The 15,630-nt window shown below is 31.5% G+C and overlaps 1 protein-coding gene across 2 annotated transcripts in view; it reads right to left on the reverse strand.

Annotated features, from left to right (window-relative positions):
* Nucleotides 1-1,437: 1,437 nt before the first annotated feature.
* The window catches only part of LOC106686757 (protein SCAI), a 33,503-nt gene continuing 19,310 nt past the window's right edge, over nt 1,438-15,630 (reverse strand). For both annotated transcript variants that reach the window (XM_014430250.3, XM_014430249.3), the window contains exon 15: nt 1,438-5,877. In XM_014430250.3, coding sequence (XP_014285736.1) covers nt 5,734-5,877 — 144 coding nt within the window. In that variant the 3' untranslated portion in view covers nt 1,438-5,733. The remainder of the gene's footprint in view (nt 5,878-15,630) is intronic.

Below are 15,630 nucleotides of genomic sequence, written 5' to 3' on the forward strand. Positions count from 1 at the left end.
AAATATTTTTTTTAATCTGGATTTTTTAATATTTTTTTTTTTTAACCAAAGAGGTTTAAAGGCTTAAACATCCTTATCTAAGTTTTAAAACTATTATAGATAAAATTAAGTTCTGAGTTCTAGATTATATGTTTTCAATTTAGATAATACATACCCCAATTTTCAAAAGTTAAATCAGTTCTTAACATCTTTAATTTAGCAGGAAGTGCTTAAGCTAGATTAAAAATTTAATACAATTCCGTCTTTGGTTGGCTTCATTATGCGCTCGAAAAATCGCGTTATCTATACATACCTATCCTTACCTATTTACCTTATGCAAGCGATTTTTAATATATAGATAGATATCACATATTATTAAAATTAAGGTAGTAATGAACTCGTTACATACTCGCCTAGGATACAATTTTATGTTGATATGAATTTAAACTAAATTAGGGAAGTTTACACATCCAAGGTGAGAGATTCATCTCAGAAATGAACCTCGAGTTACATTTAAAGCGCTGATATGGCTGTGACAATCCCTGCCTCCTTACTTCATTATACACAATTTCGATTATATTATTTGCTACAACAAAGCATTATAATAGATTTAAAAAAAGAAATTTAAAATATTCAAAAATAAATTGCATCAATAGAAAAATAATTCTTTTTCAAATCGAAGCCATGAGAAATTTGTTTAAAAAATCACATTTTTCAAGGGAACATTGTCACTGAGTAACCATACCAAGTTAAAAAAATTATAAGCTGTACATCTGAATTTTAATATACATATTTAATATTTTGAAATCATTACGATCACAACTTATTTCGGCAATACACCTACCACCAAACCAGATAATTTCTCTTCCACTTAAAAAATTACAAACAGCCTATTAAACAAACTATAAAATCATCGTTTTGGTTGCAGCTAAATTATCAAATATAAAAAATCAATGGAACGGATTTCAGAGTTATACGTAAAAAACACAAAAATAAAATCCGACTATCTTTCTTAAATGATATGTAAGATGTTCACGATACTCAAACAGTATTACACTTAGGTGACAACATATAACTTAATGAGCCTGGTATATTAATTCTATTAGAAAAATTGTATATAAGGCATATACACTACTAGAGATGTTAAGTCCGCGCTCTAGTCAACTGGCAGTGGTAACAATTAGTGTTAGTTTCAAATTGAAAGCAAAGTACGTGCCAACCATGTTCACATGTGTCCTCTATCTCACTATATGTAAAACTCACAAAGCTGCAACCTACTGTAATTAACATTTTATTTCTTATTAACATATTGTATAAATATATTATAATTTCAAATCTACCTTCATACAACCTGTTTCCTTATATTTTGTACAATATTATTTATTAAATATTAAAGCTTCGTTAAGTCAATTTTCTTTTAAAAAGTTTAAAATGACACTTGTTTTTTTGAGGTCGAAAACACCTCGATATAACTCAACTCCAGATGACCTGAAGTATATTTCCTAATTACCATGTGTACACCCTGCCCTCAATCCGCTTTTTCAAAATAAAAAATAATTGTCATAATAAAAATAATTATTTTAAATTTAATTTTGTTACAGGTTGTTCCTCTCCAATACCATCTAATATCATGCCACAATTCGAATCAAAACATGGTCATAAGATGACAGCTTTAAATTAAAACTAACAATAATTGCAGCATTGATAAAATCATATACATCAGCTATTTCAAACATTACAAGCCTTTGAAGCCAAATCATTTTTAACATAATCTTTAAATGCATCAATGTTCATTACTAATTTTACATAAAATTTTCATCTCTGTTACCTTCACATTACTTCTACAACACAGATATTTTTACAGTAACAGGAAATAATTGGTGTTTCAAATATTTTATAATAAACTAGGTTTTATAGAAGGTATTTAGGAAATGTCTTTGTACCTCTCTTGTGAGGCATGCCACGAGCTACTTCAGGGATTCTAAATTCAAACCTGGTAGTTTGTACATTAGACCAAATAGGAGCTTTCGATTACAATATTTTCAAGGATGTATAAAACACTTAACAGGCGACAGAATTTTTTTTTTCTTTTTAAATACACATACAACAGATATTATGGTTTTTTTTTCCTTTATCTTTTAATGTGCACATTCAATATATTTCCTAATAGGGGATACTTTTTCACTAAATCAATTTTGTCTTCAAACTGTAAAACTTCAGATTTTACTAATGACATATACCACTAAAACATATACAACAAGAAAGTGGTCCACACGTGTTTAAAATGGACGGGATGATGGTTCTTCGCAAATGCAACAGCAAATATCTTAAGATTCTCATCAACTATGTCTTGTAATTCATTTCCTTGGCAATTCAAATTTTAAAGAGACAAAGACAAAATTAAGGTGCGATAATGATTGATGTTTCTCTACCAAACAAATATATGAAAGTAGTTGATCAGAATCGAATAACCACTCGATTTTACATTGATACATATATAATATATATAAATTACTTCAACATATATGGTTATAGGGTTATAAGAAGCTGAACCAGTAGCTGGTTTTCAGGAACAAATACATACATCAAAAACCTTTGATTTAAGCAAGGTATATAGTCAAGGTGTACACTGGTGGTTCTCTATAGTGGTCTTCACCGCACATTTCGAATATACACTAAAGGTAAATAGAATTTATATAGTCCATTACCACTCGAAGATATCTTCTCATAAACAATAGAATAAATGATGGCCGGTAATTTAAAATACATGCTTCATTGAAGAATTGAAACACAGAGACTATATAAATTCTATTAGGAAAAGGTTCGGTTCTAATTTACATCTAAAGGAAGGCTTCGAAATTTCCAGTTTAATTGTATATGCCATAGGCCAGCCATAGAAATAGGTATATCATAATGTTCGACTATTTTGCCAAATAGATAAAAACTAACAAATCATGTGACAAGATAACTAAACTATTAGAATGAACATTACCAAGTTCATTATAATTATTACAATAGACATACAATGGACACTATTGAAATCCAATAATTTTACAAAATGCCTGGGAACATCAAATATATCAGATGCTATGACTGGCCTTTGATACATTTTTAAAAAATGCAAGCAGATTTCTGCTCCTATTTTTTACTTATACAATTACTTGTAAGAATCATAAAGTTGGTTCTAATTGAACTAACTTTTAAAACTAACTATGCATGTTTGCTATTAGCAGAAAGCAAATAACATCTATAGATAGAAATACAATTGTATAAAATCTCATATAGCTAATGTTTTTGCTACAGTATGAAAAAGTTATTTTCGGTTTGTTTGTTTGTTTTTCTAACATATCTTGATGTTTTCGTTTTAAACCTTATATTTATTTGACGCCTAAATCCTAGCGTATTTTAACGATTTTTAAAACTTTATAAGAAAATCTACAGTATTGTCTTCTCATTATAATGCATAGTGTTTTGGGAACAATATGATCCCAATTGAGCTCCAATAAGAGCAAGCTTCCTTTTGTTACTTTTATCTGGAGGATTTAACATAAAATTCATAAGATAATCATCATAAGCCTAATTATATGAGAAGTACATTTTCGATAAATTTTCCAAAATTCGTGCGATGGGTTTATACATTATAAAAATGTGTTATGTTCTGAAATTGAATCCAATAAACTGCTCATAACAAGGTATTCATAACTAGTTAACTCTAATCTTCAAATAAAAAAAATCCGAAACAGTTCCTTAGAGTATGAATAAAATATACAGATTAGAATGCTGTGCCAAGTTGAACAAGTAAATTAATAAAAGAGGACAAGAACATTCTTGTAAAATATATAGGGCATACATTCATGTAACAAATACAATAAAATCTACAAATAGTTGCAATTTAGACTCATATCATCTGAGACATTCAGAAAAATAGAAGCGAAATTTCAAGAGTTGAAAAGTTTAACCTCAGATGATTAAGGTGATTTCAGAAACTTTTTTTTAGTTTTTATAATATCAAAATGACTTATAATACTCATTAAAGGCTAATGATAACTTCAGAGGTCAAATATCATCCCAGGAATATCACAATGTTTAGACTCCTTAACGTTACATCAGAGTAAAATTCAAAACATTGCTAAGTGTTATGTAAATGATTATTCACTAGTCAACTCCAATGATGATACACTTTAATAAGATTTTCAAATATTTTTAAAGCATTTAAATATTAATATTTATTTAGTAGTATTTTTATAAAAATCAATGTGGAATAAATTCAATCAAATTGTTCAAAAAAATAAGAACAAAGTTTTTGGGAAAAATGTAATACAATGAAAACTTATGCTTTGAGTGTTAAAGCCATTTTGCAAATTTTAATTGAATTTAGTCGTCATGTTTCAAGATTTATTTTTGCAACAAATTATTTATGAAAATATATTTTCAGAAAAAAAATTATAAATCACTGTTAATTTCATTTAATAAACACTACAATTTAAAAGAATATTTTGTAATTAGTTTATATGATTACGAATATTAAGATGAAAACCCAAACAATCATGTTATTATAAATTAATATTCATTTATTACTTGTGTGCTCTCTTATTCAAACTCTAGACTAGTAAAGGGCTAAAAATGATACAAAATAAAATAAACCAACGACCAAGTCTCTTCTTTTCTCTGGTTGGACCATCTGCACTAAACTTAAGGCAATGAAAAACTCTAGAACGAATTGTTTTTGTAATTCTTAAATAAGAGAAACTTACCCTCTGAAACCATCAAATGCCTATTGAAAAACATAGATATCCTTGCTGCCCTGAAATGTAAGCCACTGGAAAACATGACTAATATTCCAGATCTACTCAAAATACAGGAACCATCTTAAAGATTTAGACAGACCTCAATCACCACCAAAACTAAAACAGGTAATGAGAAACTTGTCTGATTTTGGAGGGTAAAGGATTAAATAAATCTGCTTCAAAAATCCGAATAAGAACAGTTCGAAGCCGTATCGAAATTGTTAAATGCAGTATGGCTTTCAAATTATGAAGTTAAAAAATAAAAAGATCAGATCAATTTACAATACATAAAGAAACAGCCACAATTTCTATTCAGACTGATTTTAGTATAAGATATAATGAAATGTTTCATTTTCAACCTCTAGTAATTGAATGAAACATTGTTAAATCATTCGGAACTATTGTGGTACTGTTTAAGACACAACATTGAATATAACAACCAAAATGTTCCTGGACCACACAAATTAATTTAGGGTTTGTAAAGAGCAAATGAATAAGCTTTCAATTTAAGTAATGAGCAGTTTATTTTGTAATGATGCTATAGATTACTTTTCAAAAATGTAACAGAAAAGGAAGGTAAGAATGTGTTAAGGAAAACCAGTAGACAAGGATTATTAAAAAATTAAAATAAAATGAACAAAAATAAAAATACAAAATATTTATTTTATCAAAAGATTAAAACAACAAAAAAATAAAAATATAAAAAAAACAAAAGTGAAGTTTTCAACAAAGAATGTAAGCAATAAAATATTCAATTAAAAATAGTGCAAGGGTGCCTCAAAACTGTTTTAACAGCAAATAGATCTGACTCGATGATGAAGCCGACAACAAGGAGTACAGCTAGCTCTGAAAGGAACAGGGAGACAGCGAGAGCAAGGAGCTTTTCAGTGGATATAGGTAGCCATGAGGTGGGTCACCTGGGTCGAGAACCACGGGGGATCGGGCTCGCCCGCCCCCGAGCTGTAGATCATTCCAGCTCGTTACTGTCTATGAAATGCGATCGCACCTCCAAGTGTATTGCCAAATCAAGGACTAGATGGGTCAGCGCAGGATGTTCGAGGAGCTCGCTTTCAGGCAGGGCTGGGTGACATCTTGGCCTCAAATGGCGACTCTGTAACACAGAAACATTTTGTTTTTTTAGTAACACAATGATTAGTCTTCAAATAACTATAAAGTGTATTAAATATCACTACTGCAACAGAGATAAAATTTTCAAAATAGCAAAAGTCAAGTTGTCTGAAATTTTTAACAAAATATGATTCAACAGAAATAACTACATAAATTCATTGACTGAGACCTCAAAAAGGGGACTAAATAGACATTATGAATAAACAAGTATAGAAACAAAATAATTCAGATGCCTGTACAAGCATACTAAGAAGTGTACAAATAAATAAATTATACTAGTAGGTATTGATTTGAATAAAAAAAAAAAATAAATAAATTCTAAACAACTTATCTCATTTTTCTTTGGGAATTAATAACATCTATTTATATTTTACAAAAAATTAAAATTCCACTGACACATGAGGAAAATATATAAACATAAGAGATGTGAATTTAAAACTCAAATAAAGTATATTACCATTACCTTTCTCGTTTCTTTTTCTTAGGAACTGGAACAACAGTTTTCTTTTTGGTTTTTAAGACAGGATTAATTGTTTTTTTAGTTACAGGATCCCTTTGAATTATCTTGGTAACAGCATAACTAAACATTGCATTATTAATAGACTTCAACTTATCAATTTCAAGTTTAAGAGAATCCACTTCACTTCCAGATGCAACAAGCGCAGTATTGTAAGCCGCCACAGGCGCCATTAAATCTTCAGTTACAATGATTTCAAAAGAGGGCTCTTCATTTTCATCAACATTTATCGGATTAATAAAATCGTGGATAACTACATTTGGTTGGAAATCATGGCTAAAAGCACTTTTAGGAAGGATCATATGAAGAATATTAGTGACAGGTCCTTTTTGTAGTATAGTTCTTAAACACTGTCGACTTTTAATGTGCCAAATTTTAATAGTTTCATCATTAGAGCCGGATATAATATGACAACAGTCAACTGTACAAGACAAACAAGTTATGGACTTTTCATGTCCTTTGAAAACAGGTAACCTTTCATCGTTCTGTAAATGGTGTTCCAGGCTTCGAGGTGGGGACATCAAAGAAAACTCATGAATGCCACCATCAGTATTACCAATGTACAAGTCTGTTTCAACAGGAAGCAATGCAATAGCTGATAGCTGAACATCGAACACCAATGAAAGCAAAACTTTTCCACTAACTAAATCATAAATTTTACAAGTCCTATCAAGTGAAACAGATATCACACGAGAACGGGAATTTCCACTTGAGAATAACAGATCTGAAACGGGTAAAGTATGTTCAGAAAAGGCATAAAGTGGTTCAGGATTATTTTCTTTCAAACAGAATACACTGATATTCCACACAGTGACTAAACCATCCTCACCACCACAACTCAATAAAGATCCATCTTCACAGAATTTTATAACACTTATAGGCTGGAAATGTTTGGCACCAATTCCTAATTGCTTTCCACTAGCTGTTTGGTATAAGAATATCTTCTCATCAACTGCTAAAGCAATATGAGAACTATCTTCACTAAATGCAATGGTACTCACTTTACCTGGGGCAACAAGTCTTTTATTGTCACAATGCTGTTTATTAAAAGGCCAAGCACGTAAAATGGGCTTTCCTTTTTCACAAGTCAATAAGTATCCACCACTAGATGTAATGCCATGTCGACTACATGAACCACCACCTCGATACCGGCATAACTGAGTCCCATTGAATGCATCCCAAGCACTAATGGTAGCTATTTCGTCCTTTAAACAAGTAGTAAATACAGTCTGCACCATATCCATGTTAAATGAAAGGTGTGACGACAAAATAATCCAAATTACGAACTCTATCCAATCTACTATCACCGAAACGCACGTGTGCTACTTCAAAAATATAACCTCCTCTCCTCACTGAGCGATCAATAATATAGGTTGGCACGAAAGTAATTTCGATTTGCACCAGTAGATACCGCTATGTTTGTTTCGTTATTCTTATAGCAATGTCAATGTTTTTCTTTTGAAATTTACTACAGAAACAAATTTTTTTATACAAACATAAACCTTTAGCTTGGTATAGAAACTAATTCCGTGCCAGTAATAGCTGTCAGTTAACGGTAAGTTTTAATATAGAGTGCAAAAATAAATATTCTTGACACACTTTACTTTTTTTAAGTCAAAAAAGAAGCAGAGGCTCACAAAGATATATCTGACGTTTAATTGCCGTATCAGAACTGGTTTATTCTATTATGGAGATTTTTCACAGGGAAATAACCAACGTTCTGGTCGATTTCCTGAAGTTGTAGATGACAAAATTAAAACCATAAATGAATAGAATCGTCATAAAAATGAAGGATAGGTGGCAAAACAGTTGAATGTATCAGACAGAATTGAAAATGATATGACATCGTGGACTTTCAATGATCAAAAAAAAGTATGCGTTCATCATTTATTTTTTAAATTCGCCCATAAATTCTCAATTGGGTTCAGATCAGGGGACTGAGGAGGCGTCAGGAATACCCTACGGGCATTGTACAATAACTATTCACTTGTTTTTCTTGCGGTGTGTTTGGGATCCTTACCTTGTTGAAATAAATAAATTTGTGCAATCCCTAATTTTGCAACACTTTTATTTAAATTGCAACGCAACACGTCTACATACATGTCTGCTGTCATAATACCATCGATTATGTGTAGTTCTCCAACCCCTGTCCAGCTCATGCAGCCATGACAGAACCGCCTCCGTTCTTAACTGTGGGAAAAATGTTCTTTGGATCCAGAGCCATTATGGGTTTCCTCCACACATATTTCATCACATTCAAAAATGTTTAATTTGCTCTCGTCAGAGAACAAAATATTTTTCGGAAATTCTAAAGGCTTGTTAGCGTTTTCTCTTGGGAAATTCAAACTCTTGAGCCGATTTTTCTCAGTAATAAATGGCTTCTTCCTGGGTGATCTTCCTTTGTAGCCTGCCTCATAAAGCAAATTTCTTATAGTTTGGGGTGTAACTGATTTGCCAGATGTATTTTCTAAATGTTCTGCTAATTCCCTAGCACTTATTTTTTGCAGCTACTCGTACAGTATTTCTGGCTTCCATAGTATTTATCATTTTAGGCCGCCCTGGGTGTTTTATATTGTCAGTAGATCCACTTTTAAACTTTTTTATTATATGTTGTACAGTTGAATGACTCCGTTTAACGCGTTTACCAATCTCACTAAAACTGAAACCTTGTTGGAATAAGGAAACAATTATATCTTTAATGACGGAACTCAACTCACATGTTTTATGACCCATTGTGGGAGCTGCAAAGTCTTAACTGGCTTGATGTATTGCAATTAGTGAGGGTTTGACCTGAGGATTACTTGAAACTTCTCAATGTTCACTTGTATGAATACTTTTTTGGGCCCAGAAATACTTGATTTTAAAATATAATAATTACATTTTTAATTAATATCTTGTTTTGTTTTTTCATGAAAACAATTATTTTTTAAAGAGAGTTGCACAGTATCTTCAATAATTTTTTACGAAAATAAAGTATATTAAATTTAAAAAAAAATAAATGGTGTACGAATACTTCTTTGATCACTATATACTTTATATATGGAGGCTCTATATTTGGGTTTTGCACGAATCGAAAGAAATTCACCTAACACAAAGAATAAATATTTGTGACAAACATTTCAAAAGTAGAGTAATCACATTTTTTCGAAATGAATTGTCATTGGCATTGATAAATGGATCGTCAACAATAACGTTAATCGCAAAACATCATGGTCCAAGCATGATGAATCAACGCAAACCATATCGAAACTTGAATTGCATCAGAAAGATTCATTAGATGCTGCTAATTATGTGGGATAACAAAGGTGTTGTGTAAATTGAGGTGTTCCTAAGAAACCGAACGATCAACTAAGTTTATTAGCTAAGATCAACTAATGTTAGCTGTCAACACAGATGAAATTGTACGAAGAAATCAAAGAGAAAAGGTCAGAATATTGTAAAATTGTTAAAATATAAAAACTCTTCTTATGAAAGAAAAGCTAAATCTCAATTTTAAAATGAAAAAAAAGTTTAAAAAAAGAGAGTTTTTCATGGTTAATTTTATGTAGAGTGCTACCAATGGCTAGTTTCTCTACACGCCTGTATCACTCCATTTTAATTGAGATAAAATTTACTAAATCTATTATAATGTACAGTAGTAAATAGCAATAAATAAACAAAAAAAAATTACGCCTTCTTTGTACCTGCGCACTTAGCGAGGGCATATTTTGCTACTGCTTAGCTATAGCTCTATTGAGAGGCCTCACATATCTTTATCAACACGTACGATATGATTTGAGCTTAAATGGGAAGTGACTTTGCATCCCTCACATAACTTTCCACAACCGGATTTTCATTTATTTTTAAGTTGGAATTGTAAAAAATTCAGTAATTACGATGAGCTCAAATTGCAATTGGTAGAGATTTTTGCTGATAAGGACCAGAAGTTCTACGTGCGCGGAATAATGAAGTTCTCATAAAGACGGCAAAAAATCATCGTACACAATGATATATTTGTATCAATGCTAATTGTTTGGTTCACAAATGTGTCTGCTTTTGTTTTTGTTTTTTTTATTTAACCTTCTGTGTCCATGGCAATATAGTTTAATAGTTCTAAAGCCTTAGAACTTTGGAGTTAGTTCAGAATGGTATATAACTATTACAACTTAATTTTTATAGACTATGGAAAAAATAAACAAAACCATATCGGTTAATATCAGAAAAAAAGCTTCTGATAACTCATTGCAATATAGATATTTATTTTATATTTCAAATTTATGATAATAGCAATAACTAAATATTTCTTTATTAAAAATTAGATTACATTGATTACCTGGATAATAAAACAAAAAGATCTGATGTTGAAAGTGAGCTGATCCATAAGGTGGATCAAAAAACACTTTTCTAGAAGCATGTAATATCACAGAATAGTTCATTGAAAATGAGGGAAAACAGAAACTAAATCATACAGAGCATGTACAGGCTCTAGTTTGAATTTTAGCTCTTCTCAGATGTTAGACACTGGCCTAGGGATAGTTTTCTGCAATGCAGGAGGCCTGAATGACCCAATATTTTTACCATTTAAATGAAACATCCTTTAGTTTGACGTAGAAATATTTTTTATATCTGTTGAGGACAGGAGGGATTGGAGTAATTGTCAAGATAAAGACTGCATCTCCTTTACATATCAACACATTTTGAACATAATAAAATCCTCATAATACTTTTGTCTGCATTTCAGAAGCCCATTTTCTTGTCATATCTTTTATTCTTGTTTCTCTAAATTCTCACATTATTTTTTTTTTTAATCATTTTTATATCCTTCCTGTTTCATTTATATTCATGTATCTATCTTTTAATTTATATTCATGTGTTACCTTCTTAAGTGTACTTATATTAATTACTTTATTATTAATTTTCTATTTTCTATTTATATTTTACACTTTTCTGTATCTCCGCTCATTTGGTATATTTTGTTTCTTAATCACTTACATACATTGTATCCCATTATTTTATACTTTACTTTTCCTTTGTTTTTCTATCTTTTTTTTTTTTATTAATATTTCTTCTCCCCCTATTATGTATATTACCATTTATTGTTCACCTAATTTAAATACTTTTTTACTATGTTTACTTTACAAATTATTTTCGTTATTTTGGCACAACTGCCCTCCCAATACAAACCGCCACTTTGTCTTTGACTGCCGTCAAAACAGGCATTCTGTCTCATCCTTTGATTTGTATTTTTTTTTCTTTTTTCATCTCTTTATTTGTACTTTCTTTAATATTTCTTCTCTTATCTATCTGTTACTATTACCCTTTTCATTTACTATTTACAACCAACTTTGGTTGCTTCCACTACTGACTACTCTTCACTTTTCTGTTGGAGTTATCCTCTCCTAGCCTTTGATATTTCGCACTTGTTTTCCTAGATTTAATTTAATAAATAACTTCTGATGATAAAAGTAATTTGAGAAAAAGATGGGAAGAAAAAATAAATAAAATAAAATAATAAAACTAGATAAATATAGTATTTATAACAGGATGTCTAGCAGTAGCTTCAGCTTTTAGGATGAGGTTGGATTTCCCATGCTGTAAGTTACTGCTCCTTCAGCTGCTGGTAGCTGGGAGTGGAATTTTGTAAACCATTTTTTGATGAGGTCATCTATTTATTCCATTTGTAGTTCCCGATGTAATTGGCTATTTCTTACAAACCAAGGAGCATCCACTGAGATTCTTAAGTCCTTGTTTTGGAATAACTTAAATTTTTTTTTCATAAAAGATGCTGCTCCCCAGACTTCACAACCTTAAATCAGTAATAGCCTTAGTATTGTTTTGTAAATAAGAACTCCAAAGAATCTTATTGCTTCAATGGGAGGAACCCATCGCACTTTTTGCCTTTGAGAATTAGTTCAGTTTTGTCTGATGGACGTCTAGGATTAAAAACTTTTGGATTACATTATTCAATATTGAGATTAATCATCCATTTAGCAAAGTATTGTGCTAGATCATGGAGGTGACTCTGTAATGTATTTCTAGCTATGTCATTGAGTTGAGAGAGAGCTGCTGTTTCGTTAGTGAACATAGCTATGGAGGTATGTTTGGACTGGATGATGTCATGATGATAAAAGTTAAAGAGAATGAAAGAAATGACTGAGCCTTCTGGAGTACTGGTATGGATTTGTCTGATTCTGGAATTTGTGTTATTTATTCTGATAGAAAATGTTTCACAATTGAGGAAAGAGCTCAGAATATATCACAAGTATTTCGGTGTATCTACTTTGTTTAGTTTGTATAGCAAACTTTAATGTCAAACCTTATCAAATACTTGTTAGAAGTCCAATAACATTACCAGTGTATTTCTTCATTTCAAATGCATTTACTATAAATTGTGATAGTCTTACTAGATGAAGAGAAGTGGAATGACTATACTGAAAACCAGATTGAAAATCCAGAATAATGTTTTAACACTGAAAAAAAAAGATGTCTTTTAATAACTGATTTCAGTAATATTCCAAAAATGGGTAATAAACTTATGGGTTACTGGCTTGGTTGGTTGTTGTTAAACTACTGACTTGTTTGGCATTTTTACCAGGTTTGTGGATTACTACGAGTTCAGCTTTCTTCCATGTAAGGGGGAAATATTCAGTACGTAGATAACTATTGAGTTGACAAAATGAAAACAACATTTTTCCTGGGAAACTTTCTTGTAGTTTATAGATCCCTTTGACTGGGATCAAATTATGACCAGAAATTTTGTGTATTTTGTCTTTTAATCAGCTTTTGGATATCTTTTAGAGAAGTGAATTTAATTGCAAGAGGGAAATTGAAAAACTTATTTATGTCATAAATGCAGACTTCTTTCACATTCTGTGTTGCAGAACAAACACTTCAGCTTATTCTGCATTTCTGGTGATGAATCCACCAAGACCGGGAATTTTCTTATATTTATCTGAAATTCGCATGGTCATCCATAGAAATTGGTCCTTTGGATCTAAGGCATTTGCATAACTTATATTTAGCATTCAGTTCCTTTTTAATTGCTTGTTTCAGGTGGTTCTTGTTTATAAACAGGGTCTCTACTGTGCATCCACTGTCTCCTTGTATAACTTTCCTCTTTAATTTTTTATTAAATTGATTTTGAACAACTGCTCGAGAATATTTTTCCTTTAACTGGAATGGTCATACAGCTGCTTCATGTAGACTATGTGAGATAAATTTGTTCAATTTCTTATAACAATATTATGGAAAAATCAGACTGGCTTCAGCATAATTAGCTTCTATAATCCACCTGGCAACATTCTATCCTATGACAATATAGATGAAACTATCCAGGCTAATAATATAACTGTAGGACAACAATCTGTCTCAAGACGGAGATTTTCAAAAAAAATTCCAGCCGGAAGATGCCTTGTAAAAATGATAGATAACAATTTGCCATCACCAATATTTCAGGCATTTCTCTGCCACACATCTTATAATAATGCATCCTCACATTTTCCATAAGACTGAAGTCACATTATTGGATGATGGCGGCAGATGTGGGAATAGAACACTACACATAACCATTTTAACATCTAAAGCATCTTGTGAAAATATTTACTCTCCACACTGGCACTGAACCAACTTCAAGAAACTCTGATCCCCAAATCTTAAAATCTATAATCACCTAAACCCCAGAGACACAATTAATGCTTAATTAAGGTATAGTTAATGACATGAATAAAGCAATTCTAGAATGCGCAATAAAATCAATTATTTGTGGCCAAGTAAAAAAGTATAAACTGTTCAGGAACTTGATTCTTAAACACATGAAGAAAAAAAGGAGACAAATCCTGGCAAAAAGCTGAAAGAACAAAAACTACAACTGACCTCATCTAATTAAGGAAAGGCCAGGCAGGGCTCTAAAGAGAAATCAGGAGTTCTAAATAGTTATCAATTTTATTGCCAAGCTGCACTTTATAAAAGAAGGCACTAGAGCTCACCACTCCCTCACTTGTCTAAATAATGATAATGATCGGAATACACAGCCCATAACATGTAGCAGTCAAATTTACAATGACAAAAAATACATAGCATGCTATGTGAACACTATTCAAATATTAGCCTTTTATGATGAGATGAAATAATAGCCAAAACCCTTCAAAAACAACCAACAGTATTATACCCCAATGAACAAGCACACTGGTTCTTCAACACTGATTTCACATTAACAGAATATGCTTACTTTCTCCACTAAAACAGCTGTTAGAGTACATGAAATTGTTCCTGAATGACTTATCCATAGGGAGAATCTATGAAGAAAACACTGGCTATTTTAAGTCTTACCTGACATAAACACATTCTGCAGAAATGGAATAAAAGAGAAATTGTTCCTGAAGGGAAAGCCAGCTCTCTCAGCGGACAGCTACAGACCAATATCTTTCACCAGTTCTTGCAGCAAAGTGGTAGCAGGGTGATTGTTTTAACAATTGCCTCAGTTTTATTGAATCACATAGAATTATCAATGATTCTCAGTGCAAACACAGTACCACCATAGTTCATGTTGTTACCTTCACACGAAATTTTAAAGATAGTTTCCACAGAAAGTTGTCAACTTCAATTGTCCTAGTTAACTTCAAGGCACTGTTTGGTTTACCATTCTTATTCATAAACTAGCCAATTAAGGAGTATCTTCAAATGAATTGAGTCATTCTTGACAAAAGTTCGTGTGAAGTACTGTACTATCACAAGTCAGATTTGTAACAACCAGCAGTGTTTCCTTCGTAGATTCTTCAGTGGAAGAATGACAAGTATGTTTCTGTGACTAACAATTCTGAAGAAGAGCTAGTGTTGGCAGTCTCCTTTCTTGATATTCTTTAGAAAGGGAAAGAGTGCATACTCTCTTCCACTGAGGCTAACCACTCCCTTGAGTTCCTTATAGGCGACTTTAAAACTGCTTTCAGATTAGGATGAAACTTCTTTCTTTGTGACCCAAGGTAACCAACCAATCCTAACCATGGTTGGAGGTTCAAACTTTCATTCTGCAGGACTGACAAGAAATAAAAGTTAAATCACTTTTCGAGGTCGTTAAGGTGACCCCTCAATTTCCTAGGTTACAAATGGCCCACGCATAGCTTATAGATGACTGATAAGAGGCTGATGGAAAGTAATCAGACTCACTGAGATTATCTTTCTTTTAGATCAGGATAATAATATTATATTCTCATTCATCTGAAATTATATAAATATTCTCATCCT

This window comes from Halyomorpha halys, unplaced genomic scaffold, assembly GCF_000696795.3.
Source record: "Halyomorpha halys isolate HHAL.00 unplaced genomic scaffold, Hhal_1.1 Scaffold868.1, whole genome shotgun sequence".
Taxonomy (NCBI): domain Eukaryota; kingdom Metazoa; phylum Arthropoda; class Insecta; order Hemiptera; family Pentatomidae; genus Halyomorpha; species Halyomorpha halys.